Source organism: Ochotona curzoniae, unplaced genomic scaffold, assembly GCF_017591425.1.
Source record: "Ochotona curzoniae isolate NIBS_2020 unplaced genomic scaffold, NIBS_Ocur_1.0 scaffold_274, whole genome shotgun sequence".
NCBI lineage: Eukaryota > Metazoa > Chordata > Mammalia > Lagomorpha > Ochotonidae > Ochotona > Ochotona curzoniae.
Genome location: NW_024467101.1, coordinates 12,596,102 through 12,617,569, shown reverse-complemented (window position 1 = coordinate 12,617,569; position 21,468 = coordinate 12,596,102). Strand labels below are relative to the sequence as shown.

At 57.7% G+C, this 21,468-nt stretch overlaps 1 protein-coding gene across 4 annotated transcripts in view; it reads left to right on the top strand.

The window, feature by feature from the left end:
* Positions 1 to 19,200, top strand: part of TRPV4 (transient receptor potential cation channel subfamily V member 4) — a 30,774-nt gene extending 11,574 nt beyond the window's left edge. The window contains exons 2-16 of one of the 4 annotated variants that reach the window (XM_041003506.1): positions 40 to 457; positions 4,545 to 4,717; positions 6,274 to 6,426; positions 7,053 to 7,193; positions 8,045 to 8,343; positions 9,802 to 9,981; positions 10,512 to 10,670; positions 10,934 to 11,026; positions 11,194 to 11,267; positions 11,794 to 11,959; positions 12,235 to 12,301; positions 13,824 to 14,140; positions 16,451 to 16,578; positions 18,276 to 18,397; positions 18,975 to 19,200. In XM_041003506.1, the coding sequence (XP_040859440.1) occupies positions 72 to 457; positions 4,545 to 4,717; positions 6,274 to 6,426; positions 7,053 to 7,193; positions 8,045 to 8,343; positions 9,802 to 9,981; positions 10,512 to 10,670; positions 10,934 to 11,026; positions 11,194 to 11,267; positions 11,794 to 11,959; positions 12,235 to 12,301; positions 13,824 to 14,140; positions 16,451 to 16,578; positions 18,276 to 18,397; positions 18,975 to 19,117 (2,601 nt within the window). In that variant the 5' untranslated portion in view covers positions 40 to 71 and the 3' untranslated portion in view covers positions 19,118 to 19,200. Of the gene's footprint in view, positions 1 to 39; positions 458 to 4,544; positions 4,718 to 6,273; positions 6,427 to 7,052; positions 7,194 to 8,044; positions 8,344 to 9,801; positions 9,982 to 10,511; positions 10,671 to 10,933; positions 11,027 to 11,193; positions 11,268 to 11,793; positions 11,960 to 12,234; positions 12,302 to 13,823; positions 14,141 to 16,450; positions 16,579 to 18,275; positions 18,398 to 18,974 lie in introns of those variants that run through there. The other 3 variants (XM_041003507.1, XM_041003509.1, XM_041003510.1) reach the window with 3 other exon arrangements.
* The last annotated feature ends 2,268 nt before the right edge of the window (positions 19,201 to 21,468 follow it).

Here is a 21,468-nt window from a genome sequence, read left to right as displayed (position 1 = left end):
CCCAGCACTGCCCAGCTCCTCTCTCACACTCCCCTGCAGGCCAAGCAACGCAGACGGACCTGGGGCCTGGCATGGCGGATCCGGGCGACAGCCCGCGTGCGGGGCCTGGGGAGGCGGGCGAGCCCCCCGGGGATGAAAGCGGCACCGCTGGTGGGGAAGCCTTCCCCCTCTCCTCGCTGGCCAACCTGTTTGAGGGGGAGGATGGCTCTCCGGGACCCTCGCCTGCTGATGCCGGCCGACCCGCTGGCCCGGGTGACGCACGGCCCAACCTGCGCATGAAGTTCCAGGGTGCCTTCCGCAAAGGGGTGCCCAACCCCATCGACCTGCTGGAGTCCACCCTGTATGAGTCCTCAGTGGCGCCGGCACCCAAGAAGGCCCCCATGGACTCACTGTTTGACTATGGTACCTATCGTCACCACCCCAGTGACAACAGGCGCTGGAGGAGGAAGGTTGTAGAGTGAGTATTGATGGCTCCCTGACCAACAGCCTCTTCCGAATCCACCTGTCCATCCATCCACCCACCCATCCATCTGTGCATCTATCCATGGTAGATCACCCAGCACCCCTCCCTGGGTCCTCTCCATTCCTGGGCTTTCAGTAGCTTCCTTGGGGGGGGGTGCACCCATTAACTCTTTCTCTCTCACACAAGAGGTGTGGCTATAAGTGAAGGTGGAGATTGGAGAGAAGCCCTTCCCCCACCCACCTGTGGGACAGACCTAGTTGGGGACAGGGCACTGCAGAGGCTCTGGGAACACCTTGTGTGGTTCCCCCCCTCCTGGCAGGGGGTTCTGTTGAGCTGTGTGCCCCGCAGCCCGGCTTCAGGGGCAAGGGTCTCTGCCTGCTGGAATGTGTGCCCCATCCTGCAGGGCTCTGTCCTTGTAGACCTGGTGCCTGGTGAGGCTGAGCCCTCCCTCCTGGTCCTTTAGGGCGTCCAGGGATGTCTCTAGGAATCTGGCAGTTGACCTCCACTCTGCCTGCCTGAAGCAGTGCCATGTGTGACCCTTTGTAAGTCTCACCTCCTTCCCCTAAGGCGCCCTGAACTGACCCAGACTTGAAAACCAGCCCCTTTCCTTGACAGCTCTTTGAAAACCCCTCCCAGCAACCTCCCAGCCAGGCCTGAGGCCCGCCCAGTCCTCTGGCACCTCTGGCTGATCCTGGCTGTCTGTGCTTGGGAGCGGGGACTAGTCAACGCCCCCTTCCCTGCTGGACTGGGCCCTTTCTTCCTGAATAACGGAGTCTTTGATTTGTTCCTGTTTTTTTTTTTTTTGTAAGGTTTATTTATTTTTATTGGAAAGGCACATTTACAGAGAGAAGGAGAAACAGACAGTTCACTCTGCAAGTGGCCACAATGGCTGGAGCTGAGCTAATTCAAAGCCAGGAACCAGGAGCTTCTTCTGGGTCTCCCAGGCAGGTGCAGGGATCCGAGATTTTGGGCCATCCTCGACTACTTTCCCAGGCCACAAACAGGGAGCTGGATGAGAAGTGGGGCCGCTGGGACGTGGACCAGCACCCATAGGAGATCCTGGCATGTGCAAGGTGAGGATTTAGCCACTGAGCCGTCATGCCAGGACCTTTTCATGGAATTTTTTTTAAATTACCTTTTATTATTATTACTACTTTGTGATACAGCTCCATAGACTGGGATTTCCCTTGCCCTACCCGTAGGTCCCCTCCCCCGACTGATTTGGCCTATATTATTATAATAGCATAGCCTTCACAAGCAGTCCTGATTCCAACATTCTGCTATTTGAGTGTGTCCTGACATTGTAGGTGTCCCTTTTCTTGGATTTTTAAGACACGTTCCTTTAGGGGTTGGCATGGTGGCTCGACAGGGTAATTACTCAACGTGCAGGTACTGGCATCTCATATGGGTGCCAGTTTGTGTCCTGGCTGCTCCATTTCTGATTTAGCTCCCTGCTTAGAGGGTGGCTCAAGTCCTTAAGCACCTGCACCCACATGAGAGACCCGGAAGAAGCTCTCGGCTTCGGATCGACTCAGCTCAGGCCATTATGACCATCTGGCAAGTGAACCAGTGGATACAAGGTTTTTCTCTTTCTGTATCTCTCCTTCTGTCTGTGGATCTGCCTTTCCAATCAAAAGAAATCTCTTTGAAAAAATAGAAATATTCCTTTAAAATATTTATCATAAATAAAATGATTATTGGGCCCGGCACGGTGGCGCAAGTGGTTAAAGGTCCTCCCCTTGCACGCCCGGGATCCCATATGGGCGCCGGTTCTGATCCCGGCAGCCCCGCTTCCCTTCCAGCTCCCTGCCTGTGGCCTGGGGAGGCGGTCGAGGACGGCCCAAGGCTTTGGGAACCTGCACCCGCGTGGGAGGCCCGGAAGAGGCTCCTGGCTTCGGATTGGCATAGTGTCGGCCCGTTGCGCTCACTTGGGGAGTGAATCATCGGACGGAGGATCTTCCTCTCTGTCTCTCCTCTCTGTATATCCGCCTTTCCAATGAAAAAATAATAAAAATAAATCTTTAAAAAAAAAAATAATAATAATAAATAAAATGATTATTGACTATTGTTTTACGATACAGTTCCATAGGCTCTGGGATTTCCTGTTCCCCTTCCTAAGTTCCCTCGCTCCCCCACACTGATTTCCCCTGTAGTATTACAACAGGTGGTCCTGCATGAATAGTCGTAAGGCCATCAGGCCAGTATTGAAGTGTTTCTCAACACTGTAGGCATGGACAATGTTGGAGAGTTCAGTCATCCTTCTGTCAGGATATGTTCAACTGTTTTACTGGAAGTCCATCTTTGGTCTGGTAAAAAATATTGCTATTTACTTAAAGAGCATAGAGACAGGCAAAGAGCTTCATCCCCTGGTTCACTATCCAAAAGCCCTCAAGTTCAGTCAGGGCCAGGCCAGGCTGAAGCCAGGAACCCATGTGAATGGCGGGGTGCAAGCACTGGTGCCCCCTCTCAGGGTGTGCATGAGCAGGAAGCTGGAATTGAAAGCAGAGCTGGGACTTGAACCTGAGACTCATCAGAGGTCTGGTTGGATGCTGGTGGGTGCTGCCCGTCTGGCCCCCTCCCCACTCTTGGATCTGGAGGTGCTGAAGTAGCGTGGTGGTGGGTGGAGGGGAGGTCCCTGGGGACTGGGATATGGCCGTGCATCCAAGGGCTTCAGGGGCACCTCGGGAAGTCTGGCTTTTATTTGCTGGCTCTAAGCCCAGAGTTCAAGAACAGGTTCAGTGGGGGCCGCCCCAGGGGAGGATGAGGACAGAGAGGATTCCTGCACACGTGACACCCTGAGCTTTCTCTCCCAGAACCTCTCACACAGCAGGTGCCCAGTTCATGTTTGTTGGATGACTGAATGAGTGTCTCCAAGCCCTCCTCCTCTTGTTGTCTCTTCTTTTTTTGCTTCCCCTCTGCCAACCCTTCCTTCTACTTACTTCTGTAGTGCAGTGTCCCTTTGTACACATACAAGCTTAGGATGCCCAGGAGGCACTTGCTAATACTAGCCACCTTCTTTCTAGCATCTATTGAGTGCTTAGTGTCTGGTGGGTTTTGGGCTAAGTAGCCATATTTTGAATGTTTGTTGAATGAATAAATTGACTGAGGTATGAAATGAATGAAGGAGATGCTTTGTCTTCTAGACTATGGTTTCTTTGTTTTCTCGTCGCCTCTGTCGCTGCGTCTTTCTTGGGCTTTGGCAAGTGCTTCATAGATGACAAATAGGTGGATGACTGGGTGGATGATGGAAGAAGGGATGGAAGGATGGATGAATGCAAGGATAGAGGGATGGATGGGTGGGTGGATGGATGGATGAGTGGATGGAGGGAAGGATAGAAGGATGGGTAGGTAGGTCTGTGGGTGAATGGGCAGGTGCATGGGTGAGTGAATGGATACGTGGAAAGATGGATGGATGGATAGATGGATGGATGGATGGATGGGTGGGTGGGTGAATGGGTGGGTGGGTGGATGGATGGATGGGTGGGTGGGTAGATGGATGGGTGGGTGGGTGGATGGGTGGATGGATGGGTAGATGGATGGATGGATGGATGGATGGATGGATGGATGGATGGGTGGGTGGGTGGATGGATGGGTGGGTGGATGGGTGGGTGGGTGGGTGGATGGATGGGTGGGTGGGTGGATGGGTGGATGGATGGGTGGGTGGATGGGTGGATGGATGGGTGGGTGGGTGGATGGATGGATGGGTGGGTGGATGGATGGATGGATGGGTGGGTGGGTGGATGGGTGGGTGGATGGATGGATGGGTGGGTGGATGGATGTGTGGGTGGATGGATGGATGGATGGGTGGATGGATGGATGGGTGGATGGATGGATGGATGGATGGATGGGTGGGAGGGTGGGTGGATGGGTGGGTGAGAGCAGGTAGACAGATGACTGGACAAGTGTTGCTTGCACCACGGCTGAGTGAATGCTCACTGTAGTGTGTTGGCTAAAACCTTCCTTGCTGTTTCCATCCCTCCCTCCCTATTCCCCACCTCTAACCCACAGGGCCCTAGGGTCGGGGGCTGTTGGGCAAGCAGGCACCGAGGCCCTCATCATCCTGCTTTCTCACCCCCTCCAGGAAGCAGCCACAGGGCCCCAAGGCTCCCGCGCCCCAGCCACCCCTGGTCCTCAAAGTCTTCAACCGGCCCATCCTCTTTGACATCGTGTCCCGGGGCTGCACCGCCGACCTGGATGGCCTGCTCCCCTTTCTGCTGACTCAGAAGAAGCGCCTGACTGATGAGGAGTTCCGGGGTGAGTCTCCCCAGGGCAGGCTGAACGCAAGGCCAGCCAGGGAATTGCGGGAAGGCCTGGCACTAGGGAACCCCCGCCTCTTTCAGCATGCTCCTGTAAGTGGAAGTGCACTGGTCCAGAAGAGCTCTGGACAGGGAGTCCCGTGCTGCTGGTCCACGTTGCTTACCCTCTCTGGGCCTGTGTTGTCTCCACTGGCTCACGCATGCCTGTAGCCCTTAGGTATGGGAAGGTGGATGTTGTGGGCAGCAGAGTCCACTCACCGGCTGTCAAGGCCCTAGGCACCACTGAGGGAATGGGTCACTTTTAGGAGTCTCAGTGTTGCCATCTGTACACTGGGGGTAATAATAGCCAAGTCCTGGCCTCTGAGGAAAGCTCAGTCCAGACAATGCCTGCAGGAGCCCCACTTCCTGTGATGGGAGCTGGGGGCATATGGGGCATCAGGCTTGGGCTTCGGGCTTCCATTCCTGTGGGTTCTACTCCAGCCATATCCCAGGGGGAATATGTCTCTAGGCTGGGGCTCTGCCCCCACTGCCTGGCTCTCTCCCAGCCCTATGCGCTCACCCTGCAGCCCTGTGTGGCCCCCCGCTGGTGCCCCAGACCTTACCTGAAAATCAGGCAAGTGGGGGAGGGGGAGGTCTGTGAGCGTTGACTGAATTCCATTGCCAACTGCGTGTGTGCCAGTTGAGCCCTAGTGACCCGGCTCAGACTGCAGGCACAGCCTGATCTCAGCCAGCCATCCTGAACCGGGCCCTCCAGACAGCCAGTGGCACAATTCTTGCCATTTCCCAGGGATTCACGCAGTCATGGGCCTGAAGCCAGGTGGGATGGTGGCCCCGGGCAGCGTGGACTGTGTGGGGTACAAGGTGGTGCCCTGCATACATTTGCAGCCTCTCTTGAGAAGTCTGGGGTTTCTGTCCTAGCAGGTTCTGATAGGAGCTTGGGAGTTGGGTCCTTGCAGTTGCAGCTAAGCATGTAAAAGCTGGGGTCCCCATGATTACGAACCCCTCACCTACTAAGCTTCCCGGCTTTGGTTCTGTATTCGTTGCCCTGAAATCCACAGAACCTGGATCTGCCCCTGAGTGTGTTTCTGGCCAGAGGATAATGAGCTCATTCCATTCTACAGGGAGTCTTGCAACCTCCTTCCCCTATCCCCTTTCCTGCCCTCCCCGAAGTTGTGCAACCTGCGTTGTAGCAGGGCCCAGGATTTCAACTGCCCACCGTGGGCAGAACCGCTGCGCCACCTGGTGGCCGAGCCCTGGAACTCCATGTCCCGCCCCAGCTTGGATGATGGCAGCACGTGACATCACATCCCAGGGCCTCTGCCCCAAACTCTGCAATAGCCTATGTGTGGAATTGCAAAAGTCCAAATCCAAGGTCTGGTGCCACTTTGAGTCACCCTATTTCACCTTCATTAAAAGTGCATCACCTTGTCAAATAGATATTGGGCACCCTGCCAGCCTGGCTGGGGCCCAGGACTTCCGACTCCTTGCCCGACTCTGTACCCATGGACACGCAGCTCAGGGCCATGGACTGTATCCCTGCCCTCCCCCCGACAGAGCCGTCCACGGGGAAGACCTGCCTGCCCAAGGCCCTGCTGAACCTGAGCAATGGCCGCAATGATACCATCCCCGTACTCCTGGACATCGCCGAGCGGACCGGCAACATGCGCGAGTTCATCAACTCGCCCTTCCGCGACATCTACTACCGAGGTGCGGCCAGGGCTGGGCGGGGGCGACACGGGGTGGGGCTGTGGAGGAACCATTCTTGCTAGTGAGAATGGATGGCTGGACTGATGGATAAAAGATGAATCAGCTGGTGGATGGATGAGTGGATGGATGGGTAAACGGGCAAATAAATGGGAGAATAATAACTGTTCCTCTCAGCTTTGGTGTTGGAGTCTCTCAGTCCAGGGTTCTGGGGTTCTTGGATGCTTTGAGCCTAGGGATCTGTGAGCTCAGAATCCTGGGTCCGAGACAGGATGGTTCTGGAATCTTGGCGTCTGTAGCCCAGAGAGGCAGCATGAATCCACGCTCCCCGCTTCTGGGTTCTGCGCATCTGTGACTGAGTTGATCTCTCAGCTCTCTGGATGTTAGCATCCAAAGATTACGGGTTTCCCAGATTACAAATGTCAGATTTGGGAAGACCAAAAAATACTGTTGTTTTTCTGTAACTGAAGCATCTGATGAGACTGACAACTATCCTTTGCACTTGGCATTCTCCTGTGTAATGCAGCAGGTCCGGGGATGCCATGCACCCGAATCCCACATCCTCGGACCCGGGCACAGCCCATTTGCTGCCCCCAGGCACAGCTGACTCTCCCCCTTCCCCACCCCAGGCCAGACCGCCCTGCACATTGCCATTGAGCGCCGCTGCAAGCATTACGTGGAGCTCCTGGTGGCCCAAGGGGCCGACGTCCACGCCCAGGCCCGCGGGCGCTTCTTTCAGCCCAAAGATGAGGGCGGTTACTTCTACTTTGGTGAGCAGGGTCCTGGGGGGCGGGTACACACAAGAGCAACCTGGTAACGGAGACGCGGGAACCAGGGTGGCATCTTTAGCCAGGATGACAGCAGCACCTGGAGCCCGCGGGGCCAGATGGCCCCAGCTGGTTCTGCCTCCTGTGCCCATGTGTACCAGGAGAGCTTGGAGTTGGGGATCAGAATTCAAATCCTCACTCCGTTGAGACAGAAAGAAAAAGAGAGAGACAGAGAGATCTTCCACCTGTTGATTGGCCTCCAAAAGGCCTGCAAACAGCCAGTACTGCGCCAGGCTGAAGCCAGGAGCCTGGCACTCCATTTGGGTCTCCATGTGGATGCAGAGACCCCAGCTCTTGGGCCATTACCTGCTGCCTGCCCAAGTTAGCAGGTATGGAATAGCCAAGTCTAGCACCAGGCACTGCCCTACTGGACATGGTGTCCCAAGTGGCAGCTCCGCTAGCTCTCCTGCCCCTGCCCCCTGCACCCACATATCTTAACATGGGGACAGAGGGTCAGGTCACCAGGCCCAAATCCCGTCACTGCTGTGCTGTGTGGGAGGGTCACAGGAAGACCTGAGAACTGTCTTTCCTTCTGTCCTGGCTCCCAGGGGACAGTGTCCCAGGAAGGACTGGTCCCCTCACAGGTCCTTGGCACTCATTATGTCCAAATCACATGGCCACGCTCCTGTATCCCAGCATCACTCATGTGATGGTACAGTCGCCACCTGGTGCCTCTGCCCTGAACTGCAGGTCATACGCGGGTACCCCAGTGTCCCCTGCCCCAGCCCCACCCCAGGGTGACTGACTTCCCCTCCTCCTCTTCCTCCTCGCCCTGTCTGCTGCCCTGCCCATAGGGGAGCTGCCCCTGTCGCTGGCCGCCTGCACCAACCAACCTCACATCGTCAACTACCTGACGGAGAACCCGCACAAGAAGGCCGACATGCGGCGGCAGGACTCGCGTGGGAACACCGTCCTGCACGCGCTGGTGGCCATCGCCGACAACACCCGCGAGAACACCAAGTTCGTCACCAAGATGTATGACCTGCTGCTGCTCAAGTGTGCCCGCCTCTTCCCGGACAGCAACCTGGAGGCCGTGCTCAACAACGATGGCCTCTCGCCCCTCATGATGGCCGCCAAGACGGGCAAGATCGGGGTGAGGTGGAGGTGGGGGCTGGGGGACCCGGGCAACATTGCTCCCCTGCAGACACACGCACGCACACGCACACACACGCACACACACACAAACACAGGGGCTTCAGTTGGCGTTCAGCATTTAAATGTGCGCCCTCCTCCCATCCTGCTGACCCCAGCTCAAGACCCCAGTGGATGGTGCCCTCTGCCTCAGTCCCACCTGAGTCTCAGGGCTCCAGACTTGCTCTGCCCCCTTTTCGGAACTGCTGGGTGGTCTCACGACACCCCCCTGGGCCTCACCACACAGGTCTCAGGGCACGGCACAATTTCTCAGCCTGGGCAGATTCCGTGCCCCCCTGCTATCCCCCGCTCCCCACATGCATGTATTCTGTGACCGCTGAGAGTGTCTCCCAGCTGTCCCATCCGGGAGCCAGCCCAGAGCGGGTGTACCTGTTTTGAGCTCTGTCTCTGCCTCTTCTTGCTTTGTGACCCCAGGCACCTTCTGCCCCTGTCTGTGCCTCAGTTTGCTCGTCTGTAAAGCTGGGGAATGGTAACAGTAAGAGGGGCACAGCATTGCTGGCACCGTCAGAAGAACTGGCCACAGGAAACCCTTGATGAAGAGCCCCCGGGGGTGTGTGGTGAGGGGAAGGGAATGGAAGTCACAAACCCGTAAAAACAAAAAACAGGGCCCAGCAGCGTGGCCTAGTGGCTTAAGTCCTTGCCTTGAATGCGTCAGGATCCCATATGGGCGCCGGTTCTAATCCTGGCAGCTCCACTTCCCATCCAGCTCCCTGCCTGTGGCCCGGGAAAGCAGTCGAGGACGGCCCAAAGCTTTGGGACCCTGCACCCGCGTGGGAGACCCGGAAGAGGCTCCTGGCTTCGGATCGGCATAGCATCGGCCGTTGTGCTCACTTAGGGGAGTGAATCATCGGACAGAAGATCTTCCTCTCTGTCTCTCCTCCTCTCTGTATATCTGACTTTCCAATAAATAAATAAATCTTTAAAAACAAAAAAACAAAAAACAAAAAAAGCAGAGATTACAGTGTCTTCACATGTCACTAAATCCCAGGATCAGAAGTCACAGAAAAGATCTGGCTTCACATTCTGACCTGGTTTTCCTGGGCCGTGTGACCCCATATCTGGGTTTCCCTGGATGCACACCATAGACCAGTAGGTTTGCCATAGTCACTGTTCCCGTCCCGACAAGGCTGGGCAGCAGCTGTGTGGACAGATGCCAAGGGGCAGCCAGGGTGCTCCAGGCTAGCCCTGGGTTCAGCTCCTGCCGTCTTGGCCTCAGGGAGCGCCCTTCCCAGCCCCCACTAACTGCTCGGTCAAGCTCGGTGGTAAGAGTAAGAACCAGGCGCAGTGGCGTGAGGAAGGGGTCCAGCCAACAGCAGGCGCGCCATTCCCGTTCTTCCCTCTCTCTGGTGGGCTGTTCCTCCGGCCTCTGACCTTCCCCCTCCCCCTCCACACCTTGCAGGTCTTCCAGCACATCATCCGCCGGGAGGTGACAGATGAGGACACGCGGCACCTGTCGCGCAAGTTCAAGGACTGGGCCTACGGCCCCGTGTACTCCTCGCTGTACGACCTCTCCTCCTTGGACACGTGTGGCGAGGAGGCCTCGGTGCTGGAGATCCTGGTGTACAACGGCAAGATCGAGGTGGGCATCGGGGAGGAGGGAGCCGGGCAACGGGGCAAGACTTGTGGGAGGGTGGAGGGCAGGGAGGGATCGTGGCCCTGACTCACACACACACACTTCATCCCTAACACCTGGGGCTGGGAGCCAGGAGCTCCATCCAGGTCTCCCCTCCTGTCCCCTGCACCCCCTCCCTGTGAGTGGCAGGGAGGCGCCACCTCCCAAGCTGCGTGTTAGCAGGAAGCTGGAGCTGGGGACTTTCAGCAAAGCTGTGTAGGTCATTCTGCTGTCAGGAATACAGTAACCACTCCCAGGCTGGGATCTGGAGGCCTTAAGAACGTTGCATCTGTGGGTTCCATGGCCCTTGAGTAAGGGCTGCTTCCAGCGCTGAGTGTATTCTGAATATCCACCCCTCCGGATTCGCCATGCATCCTTGGTTTCTAGGGACTGGGTTAGGACACAGAGAATTCTTGGGTGGGGTGGCGCCCAGAAGGCTTGCTGGTGTGGGGAAAGAGGACCACCTCCGATCCCTCGCTGCTGCCTGCTTCTCACAGAACCGCCACGAGATGCTGGCCGTGGAGCCCATCAATGAACTGCTGTGGGACAAGTGGCGCAAGTTCGGGGCCGTCTCCTTCTACATCAACGTGGTCTCCTACCTGTGTGCCATGGTCATCTTCACGCTCACCGCCTACTACCAGCCATTGCAGGGCACTGTGAGTGTCTGCCTGGGACTGGGGCGTGGCAGGGTCCCTGTAGGGCACCTGGGGGAAGGCGAGGGGATAGGCTGGGAGGTGCCACCAGCATCCAGGGCTGTGGCTCTGAGCTGGGATGGAAACCCCAGGGGAGGTGATAGGGGAGGAGACAAGGGCAGGAGATGACTCCAGGGAAGAGAACATCAGGGGGCCTCTGGGTTGGGGGAACAGTGGGGGCAGGGCTCGGAAGCTCTCTTCACTCTTCCCCTGCCCCCACCCCCCAGCCACCATACCCTTACCACACCACGGTGGACTACCTGCGGCTGGCTGGCGAGGTTATCACCCTGCTTACTGGACTCCTATTCTTTCTCACCAGCGTGAGTGCTCCGCCCCCGGCCCCATCCGTCGTCTCTCCTCCACTCCTCCCCGCCTTGCACCTTCTCCCAGCCCTGAAGTCCATCACCCTTCGAGGCCTGTTCCCAGTCTTCCTCCTGTCCCTTCTACTCTCCTCCCCTCCTGACCCCGCCGCCTCCCCCTCTTCCAGATCAAAGATTTGTTCACCAAGAAATGCCCAGGGGTGAACTCTCTCTTCATCGATGGCTCCTTCCAGCTGCTCTAGTATGGAGAGAGGTTTTCCGGGGGTGGGGGGGCGGCAGGGCGGGGAGGGAGGGCGTGATGTGGGGGTTGGCCGGGAGGTTAGTCAGCTGTGGGAGAGGTATCTCTGATCGAAGGGAATTCACTGGACAGCTCTAGCCCCAGACCATGCCACAAAGCCAAGGCCAAGGAATAGGGTGCTCTGGTTAAATAAGTACAAGGTGTTGCAGCTTAAGCCTCTGCCTGCATCACCAGCATCCCATGTGAGCACAGGTTCAAGTCCCAGCTGCTGCACTTCCAACCCAGATCCCCGTTAACGCTCGTGGGGAGGCAGCAGAGGAGGGGCTGAGTCCTTGGGCTGCTGCACGCCTGTGGGAGACCCGGATGGAGTTCCAGGCTCCCGACTTCAGCCTGACCCAGCCCTGGCTGTTGTGGCCCCTGGGGCAGTGATCTTTCCAAACTTTTTTTTTTTTTTTGAAGAAGCGGTGTGGGGACACGTGTGTCTTGCCGAGGCCTCACAGTCCCCCTCTCTGCCCTTTCCCGCCCGTAGCTTCATCTACTCCGTGCTGGTCATCGTCTCGGCGGCTCTCTACCTGGCGGGGCTCGAGGCCTACCTGGCTGTGATGGTGTTTGCGCTGGTGCTGGGTTGGATGAACGCATTGTACTTCACCCGTGGGCTGAAGCTCACCGGCACTTACAGCATCATGATCCAGAAGGTGCCACCTGCGGCGGGGGGTAGTGCGGAGGGCAGGGGATACGGCCAGCTCTTGTGTCCCGCGGTGGGGGGAACCAGCAGCACACATCCTGTGCTGCTTGAAGATGTCCCCAGACATGAGGACTCAGGGCTGCTGGCTCACGCTGTGTGACCTTGAGGACAGATGGGCCGAGAGGCGGGCAGGGTCTGGGATGCAGTTGTGGGAGGCCAGCCAGCAGCCAGCAGGAGTCTCGTTTTTGTCTCTTCCCTCACCGCCGCCCCGGCTGGGGTCTTCAGATCCTCTTCAAAGACCTCTTCCGCTTCCTGCTCGTCTACCTGCTCTTCATGATCGGCTATGCCTCAGGTGAGCCCAGGGGACGTGGGCCCTGCAGAGGTGGGTGAGGACTGGAGCAGTAGCCACGGTCAGGTTGAGGGCCACAGTAGCAGGTGTCTGGGGGTCTTCTCTGTGGGCTGGGCACAGGGCTGAGTATCACATCTGTCCCCCCAACTCAGGTGCCATGTAATAACCGCCTTATCCCCTTGCATAGGTGAGGAGCCGGGGGTTTAGAGAAAGTTCAGTTATTTGTCCAAGTTCAAAAGCAGGGATGTGGGCACCCTAACGTATCAGCCACGACTGCAAGGGAAACCCTCCAAAAATGTAGTAGCTTAAGACAACAGCCATGTGTTTTGAAGAAGTTGTATTCATTTAATTGAAGGAGATATGGGGGCTGGGGAGGGGGTCTCTATTGGTTCACTCCCCAAGAGGGCTGCAGCAGCCAGGACCGTTAGGAATTTAGCCACCATCCCAGACCTCTCCTTAATGCCCGGGATGTGCCCTCTGTAATAGCACCACCTCCTCCGTGATGTCATGGCGTGGCTCTGAAGCATGCTGGGACATCCATTGGCATAGGCGCTGAGGGAAGGATACCCATGGGGGAGTGGCCAAGTCTTTCAGCTGGTCCCCAAGGTGGAAGAGAGGCGAGTGACCTGCTTGCTGTCAGTGCACGGCATCTGAAGAGGGGTGCCCCACCCCCAGCCTGGCGCAGGCCACGTTCCCATCTGAGCAGGTGCCTGTGGGGCACCACCATGCCAGCAGGTGTTTCACGGGGGTGATAGTTTAACCCACGTGATACCAGGGTATTGGGGACAGAGTTGGCTAGGAAGACAGGGACGACATTGAGCTTCTCTTCACCACTCAAGGGGTAGCGCTGAGAAGAGCTGGGCAGCAAATGAGGGGTTCAGCTGGAGGTTGTGGGGATCAGGAGAGGGGTCCCAGTCCTCCTACAAGTCCTAATTGTGGAAACGGAGACAGGAGCTTGGGAGTTAAAGGAGCAACTCCGCTTGTTCCCACTAGGGTGCGCCAGATCTCGAGTCTGAGCCTGGCACAGCCCCAGTTGTGGCCAGGGCAGACACTGCTAATGGATCACAGAGGTGCCCAGAGAGCCCTGCTCCACACAGTGGTTTAGCTCCCACCTCAAAAAGAAGCAGGGTGTACGTGTGTGTGTGTGTGTAGTGGTGATAGCATAAGAGAGACCATGAGTGAACAAGCAAGTCACCATTGCTTGTTCCCAAGACCACTAAGAGGCACTGCACTACCAACCTCTGGGGCCGGGTGCTTCCGTGTGCACATGGAAGAGATGTCCAGTGCCCTGCAGGGTGCTGAGCAGTGCCCCAGGCCGGTACCCACCTGGCTCTAGACATTGCCAAATACCCCCAGGGGCTGCCTGGGGGCTGAGGATTGCACCCCCTCCCCAGTCCTCCAGAACCGGGTCACCTCTGCCTGAACAAGGCAGTGCATGGGATCAGGGCCGAGGCTGCGGGGCCACCGGCTCTGCCTCCGCATGCCCTTCCCGACTCAGCAGAGGCCGCCCCCACCCCTCCCGCAGCGCTGGTCTCCCTGCTGACGCCATGCGCCAACCTGAAGGTGTGCGATGAGGCGCAAGGCAACTGCACGGTGCCCACGTACCCGGCGTGCCGCGACAGTGAGACCTTCAGCACCTTCCTGCTGGACCTCTTCAAGCTCACCATCGGCATGGGCGACCTGGAGATGCTGGGCAGCGCCAAGTACCCCGTGGTCTTCATCATCCTGCTGGTCACCTACATCATCCTCACCTTCGTGCTGCTGCTCAACATGCTCATCGCCCTCATGGGCGAGACCGTGGGCCAGGTGTCCAAGGAGAGCAAGCACATCTGGAAACTGCAGGTGAAGCTTGCAGCACTTCCTCCCACCAAGCCCCTCCCTCCCACCAAGCCCCTCCCTCCCATCAAGCCCCTCCCTCCCACAAGATCCTCCCTCTCACCAAGCCCCTCCCTCCCATCAAACCACACCCTCATCCCCCAGTAGTCCAGTTAGGCAGACCCCATCATGCCAGGCTGCCTCCATTTCCCTGTCCGTGTGATGGGCACCCCAAGGCTGCTCCCTCCTTGCCAGAGCTGCTTCAGGACTCCAAGGCAGACTTTCTGCCCGCCCTTGGACTTGGTGCCTGTGGTCCAGCTTGAAGGTGCAGCCAGCATGGCTTAAGACACAGCCAACCTCAGAATCTCTTGGGCCATTGGCTGTGCTGCTGTAGCACACGTGGGCGCCGTGGTTTGTCGGAAGGACCAGTGTGCCTGGCTTACTGGCTTGGAGGCTGGGAGCGGGCATGAGCAGGTGCTGGCATGGGCTGAGGGCTGCTCTCCATGCAGCGACTTGGCAGTGGGCATCCTCTGGGCACTGGCTCCAGTCTCTCTTCCTCCATGTGTGACACCACCAGTGCCATCCCTGGGGACACTGGTCACCTCCCACACCCTGGGGGACACATCCCAGCCCCTGTACCTGGGCCTCCACAGGGGCCCCTATGCTGAGCCTAGCATCTTCTCAGTCCCAGCCTGACCCAGGGGACAAAGCTGGCATGGGGCTGGGCCACACCAGCACTGAGTTGACTCTGGGGGCTTTTATCTTTAAATTTTAGTTTGAGCAGATGTAAGAGCATCTCACATACTGACAGGAGGACATGTGATATTTTTGTGTAAGATTTTTGTGTTCATTTTTTTTTTTTAAATTTGAAAGGCAGAGTTACAGAGAAAGGAGGAGAGACAGAGAGAAAGAAAGGCTTCCATCCACTGGTTCGCTCTCCAAAATAACCACAGTGGCTGGAGCTGAGCTGATCCAAAGCCAGGAGCTTCTTGCAGGTCTCACACATAGGTGCAGGAGCCCAAGCACTTCGCAAAGCCCTAAGCGGGGAGATGGATTGGAAGTGGAGCAGCTTGGACTCAAACTGGCACCCGTATGGGAAGCCAGCGCTGCAGGCAGACACTTAACGTGCCACACCATGGTACTGTTCCCCCATATCCATCAGGGTTCACGTGCCTGACCCCTCAAACACTGGCCGTATGCTCTGTTGGGGGAGGGGGCTGGCTGTAACCAGCTCAGTGGTGGCTCTAGGCCCTGCTCCCGCCGGGAAGCTCACCTCTGCACAGCCCTGGTTAGTCCCAGGGGACCACTGCCTTTACCTCCCACGAGGTTTTCTGCCGCCTGAAAAGCAGGTGTCTGCTCCCGGACAGGTGCAGCTAACATACCCGCCGCGTGGAGCCAGCGTGGGGCCTGTGAGCAGGGGTAGCCCATGTTTCCTCAGACTCTGCATCTGCTCTGAGCCTTCACCCCTAGGACTCAGGTCCCTCGGCCTCAGTTTCCCCTCTGGGTATAAGTCTAAAGATGTAGATTGGTAGGTTACCGGCTGGATCTGATGAGCCAAGTTTTTTTTTTTTTTTTCCTCCCTGTGGTCTGCCATTCTTTTTTTTTTAAATCATGAGTTGCTTTTATTTATTTATTTTGAAAGGCAGGGAGAGAATGAGATGCGACTGGTTCACTCCTCCCTGACCCTTCCATGCCAAACGTCCACAATGTTATTGCTATGCCAGGTGGAAGCCAGACGCCTAGAACTCCATCTGGATCTCCCACACGGGGGCAGGTCCCAGGCACTTGGGCCATGCCCCGTTGCTCTCCCAGGCACATCAGCAGGGAGCTGGATATGACTATCTTGGAGTTGCGGGCGGTACCTTAACCTGCTGTACCACCGTATTGGCCCTGGACTGCCATGATTTCAGACAAGTTCATGGACAGTCTCAAAGACATTGCCCATAGATTCCTGGCTGGGAAATGCTGGAAGCCTGACAGCATGGGGCCCCACCTTCCTGCCTGGCCATCCCGCAGGGAGGGCAAGCCGTGGTCACCCCTCCACATGGGACACTTGCTGCCTGCTTGGCTGCAAACCTCACCCTTCCCTAAATGACCCGAGCATGACGTAGCAACTGCCGTGTCCCGGGCTGCAGCCTTTCCAGACCCAAATCTGCACCACACGTTGGTTTCCTGCTGTGCACCTGCGGGTACCGGGATGAGCAACCCAGCTTCCAGGGCCAGCGGGAGCTTCTCGGCCTTCCCATAGCCCGTCGCCTGGGGTGTCCCTGGGCAGTAGGTGGGGGCCAGGGGAGACTCACCATCTGCTTCTCTCCCCGCCTGCCCGCCTCCCCGCAGTGGGCCACCACCATCCTCGACATTGAGCGCTCCTTCCCCGTGTTCCTGCGGAAGGCTTTCCGCTCCGGGGAAATGGTGACCGTGGGCAAGAGCTCGGATGGCAGCCCGGACCGCAGATGGTGTTTCCGGTAAGGCCTGTGGGCTGTGGTGGATCCCATACCCTGTCTTCTGGCTCCTGCCCATGGTAGCTCCTAGAGCCATGAAGGGCCCCGATGAGTACCACCAGGGTTCCATTCTACTTGGTGGTCTTAGGCAAGCTGGTTGACTGTTCTCAGGGTCAGTGTGTTCATCTGTGAAATGGGAGCAAAAAGAGTACCTTCCCCAGCAAGCACGGAGGGAGGGTTGGCCAATGCCTGTGATACGTGCACTGGGCTGCCCAGTGGCTTTTTGGGGAGACATGGAGACAGAGCCTCCCCCTCTGCCCACCTAGCAGTGGGGTGCATGGGGGTGCCGTGGTTAAAATGGGGAAACTGAGGACTCAGCAGTTCCCAGGGCTCAAGATCTTACTCAGTCTGTCCCACAGTGTGATTCCGTGTTCTGGCTACAGGGGATGTGCCAGTTCCCAGGGGGGCCTCTCAGAGAACCTTCTAAGGGAACTGACATTGTTTTCCAAGATTTATTTATTTGAAAATCAGAGTAACAGAGAGAGAGATCTTGCATCTGCTGGTTCATTCCCCCGAATGGCTACAATAGTCTGGGCTGGGCCAAATCCTGCTCAGTAACCTGGGCTTCTTCCTGGTCTCCCACATGGATGCGGATTGCACTTGGGCCAATCCTCACTGCCTTCCCAGGTGTATCAGCAGGGAGCTGGATGGAAAGTGGAACAGCTAGGACTTGAACTGACACCCAATGTGGGGCCTCAGTGCCTCCTCTGTGAAGCAGGAACAGCCAAAGTATTTTTCTTGCTGAGTCCTAACACACAGCTGCTCTTCTGGCCCAGCCATGAGCAGTTCTGGGACTAATTTGGATCAAAAGGTTGCAGCCTCAGATTACCAAACTGTCCTGATAGAAATGGGGGGATGTAGTCGAGACAGAGGGTGTCCATGAACGCATGAGTGCAACAAGAAAATGCGCTCTTCTCCACCTCCACAGAGCGGGATGTTATCTGGCCTAAAAAAGGCATCAAGTTCGAGTGCACACTTGATGGGTGAACCTTGAAAACATGCCCCTGAGTGGAAGGGGCCGGGCTCACAATGGACGAGTGATCCCACACACGTGAAATATCCAGAGGTGACAAACCCATGGAGACAGGCTGTTCGCTAGCAGGTGCAGGCGTGTGGGGCAGCAGTTACGCCGTGTCTTGGGATGCCCACGTCGCGTATCACAGTGGACGCGATGTGGAACTCGGTGGATTGAGTTTCAGTTCCTCCACTTCCCATCCAGCTTCCTGCCGATGCACTCCCCCTGGGGAAGCCCCAGCACTCGGCTTCCCGGATGGAGTTCCTGGGCTTCCGGCTTGGCCTGGGCCCCGCCCTGGTTATTGTGGGCCTTCGGGAAGTGAATCAGTGGCTAGAAGATCTTTCCAATAAAATGTGTGTTAAAAATGTTGATTAGCAGTTTCTGGAGGCTAGTAGAAGGTGGGGGAAGGGAGGAAGTTGTTGCTCCCTGGGGGAGACAAATAGTATTTGGGCCGACAGAGAGTTCTGGAACTAGGCCAGGGTGATGGCCACAAAATCACAGGGAGCAGTGGCAGATCTTGTGGCTTCTACGTGTTTGCCCAGAATACAGACAGCAGCAGCAGGTGTAGGGGGAGCATCGTAGGGAGCTGTCTCCAGGGGCTCACCGCATTGCTCAGCTTGCCAATTGTCTGCTCTGGCCCCACCAGGGTGGACGAGGTGAACTGGTCTCACTGGAACCAGAACTTGGGTATTATCAATGAGGACCCGGGCAAGAACGAGACATACCAGTATTATGGCTTGTCGCACACCGTGGGCCGCCTCCGGAGGGGTGAGTGTCCACAGGCTCCGGGCCGGGAGGGGCCCTGGTCTGCTCCTGTAACCCATTTGCTTCGAGCTGTCTTAGCTCCTTTCTGGGAGGGACTCAGTGGCCATGTCTGTAGAATGGGCGGGTGAGAAGGCTTGACTTTGGGGCTCCCCAGGGCAGCTCCCCTGTGTGGCTCTGTGACGGCAACAGGGTTGGGCAGTGGGCTGCTGGAGGAAGGACATGATCCCAGGGGCACTGAAGTGTCCAGAAGCTCCTTTTTCTCCCACTGATTGGTGAGTGCTGGAGGCGCCATGGGTGCTCCAGGAGTGCCCAACGAGGCTCCAGTTCCTCCCACTCCTCCACCCCTCCCACTGCCCAGGTGCCCCCTGGTGGGCACTGTCGCCTCGCAGCCCATTTCTGCCTCTGTAAAATGGACATTTAGGTCACCACAGAGTGCCCGGTACACATGCACATCTGTCTCCTCCCCTCACCCCTCCCGCCTGCCCCCTGCACAGACCCCTGGTCCTGCAGTACACAGCAGGTGCTCATGGCATGCTTGTCTGTCTCCTCCCCTCACCCCTCCCGCCTACCCCCTGCACAGATCGCTGGTCCTCGGTGGTACCCCGTGTGGTGGAACTGAAGAACAACTCGAACCCCGACGAGGTGGTGGTACCTCTTGCGCACTTGGGGAACCCCAGCTGCCCCGGGCACCCGCAGAGTTACTCCCCACAAGTGGCGAACTGACAGTGTCACCCCCAGTCCAGGGGCTGTGGGCAGGGCCCGGTCTCCCATCTGCAGCCTGACCCAGCCCCTTTACCTGCCTGTCCTAGTCCACCTGCATTGTTGCAGCACCTCCCAGGTCCCTGTGACCCCCCCAGAGGCGAGGGCTGATGGGGCTGCGGGGCTCCGCTCCCCACCCAAGTACAGGGCTCCTGGCCACTGGCCTCACTCCCATGGAGTGACATCAGCCAACATCAGGACCCTGCCCCCCACCTCGGGCAGACCCGTCTGCCTCTCCATTATTTATTTGCTCTGCTCTCAGGAAAGCTGTGTGACACATCCCCCCACTGCACCCACCCTCAGCTGGACACTGGCAGAGGCCTGAAGATGCTGTGCCAGCCGCACTGCCTGGCTGAGTCTCTAGCCCCATCCTATGGCCACTCCCTGTGTGGGGAGAGAGGTGGTCCTCGGAGTGGGGCCACTTCCCTGGAGTGTGTGGGCTTCATCGGTGCTCAATAAATGGTTCATTTGTTACCAGTGGAGATGCTGGGGGGAGGCTGACACCCAGGGCTGCAGATGTCTGTGGTGGGACGAGAGTGGCAGGAGGGACAGGGGTTGTGGAGGGTATCAGCAGGTACGATGCTGGGGGCAGGACGGTGAGGATGGCAGCAGTGGCCTGTGACATGGGCTGTGATTGGCATGGTCCTAGGGGTGGGCAGAGAGGAAGGGGAGGGAGGGGAGGACTGGGGAACATGAGGTGTGCCCCCTACAAAGGACAGAGATGCTCCGATGGCAGCCCTGGGCATGGCAGAGCAGACATGGGGATGGCTGGCATGGGGTGAGGGACAGTGGTGGTGGCCCTCGTGGACCGGGACTCACACTGGGAATGTAAGGCACTCCCTGGGAGCCCGTCTTCCTGCTCTGGCCTCGGGAGTGCCCTCTCCAGAGCTGTGAGCACCAGCCCGGAGCTGCAAACAGACCCCGCCCAGGCCCTCCTCCCAGGTGATGGTGGCTGATTTTTTTTTTTTAATTTTTATTTTTGTTTAGTGTTTCTGGATCTAAGACATGCCCACATCCATTACTCCAACAGAGATGTAGAAAAGGCATCTTTATCTGTTATCTGACCACCCACCTATCTGATAATATAGCAGGTGCCGTGTGGCAGCAGGCTGCAGCTTCCAGCATTGAGGACGGCAAAGGCTGTGTCCCACCTGAAGGTCTTTGGTGATTTCAGCGATCCTCAGTTTGAGATGCACCTGCTGGGGCTCCCTGGGTCAGCACTGGATGTGGTTTCTAGAATCCCAAGATTAGCCACTGGGCGTCGCTGTGGTCACACTCAGGGAAACTTGCAACCTGAGGCTGTGATAACTCCCAGGTGTGACCCCAGCAAGGGGAGAAGGGGCCTGGGCTTCCTCCCTCTGAGCCTCTTTCCTCTTTTTTTCAGAGCAGGAAGCCCACCCCCGGGCCTCTAGGGCGGCTTCCTGCCTTTCTTTTTGGGCCTCCGCCTTCCTTCATTGCCTAGGTAGATGTGGTGGGCCAAGGCCTGCCAGGCTGTGGGGGTCCCCAGGAGTGAGGCCCAGTGGGTGCAGGTCAGGGGTGAGTCCAGTCCTTAAGCTGTGAGTCCTCATGTTGGAGTTGGGGAAACTCGAGGCCCCAGGTACAACATGAGGAGCGTTTCCCGGAGTCCACTTGACCTCTTGGGGTGTGCATAGGCAGGAGCACAGATGCAGGGGACCCAGAGAGCAGGGTCAAAGCCAAGAGGGTCTCAGCTGCAGGACTTGCCACAGCCTTTGCTGCTCTTGTGGGATTGGCACGTCTCCCACAGCGGGGCTCTGCTTCCGTTTCTCAGACTTTTCTGATCCGGAAGCACTTCCCAAAGAGACTAGAGGTCAGCCGGCCTGCACCGGACCAGCACAGCCAACTTCCCTGCCCTCCGGTACTTCCTGGCCTAGGACAGCGTTGACACCCCAATCTCCTGCAGGTTCAGCTGTGCGTGGCCCTTCAGACGCTGTCATTCAGACGGGGCTGCGTCCATGTGAACCCGTCGGAAGTTGGAAAGACACTGAATGTGATTGGGGAGGTCCCTGCCACAGGGAAGATTAGCAGCCACTGCCCTCTCTCCCTCCCCCGGCCTCTGTCTTGGCCAGCTGCTGCTGGTGGTGACTTTGTAGAGGAAGGCCTCCTTTCCCTGCGAGTTACTCACCCACCGCCCTGGGCCACTGAGGGAGCACGGTGGGCTGGGGCCGGGCGGGATGTGTGTGCAGAGGGGAGGGGTCTCAGCACGCAGCCACGCGCAAGCGCCGTGCAGCGCAGGTGGAGCCGGGCACAGGTGCAGCGCAGCGCGCATTTTCAGAGTAAGGCTCACAGCGCGGGGA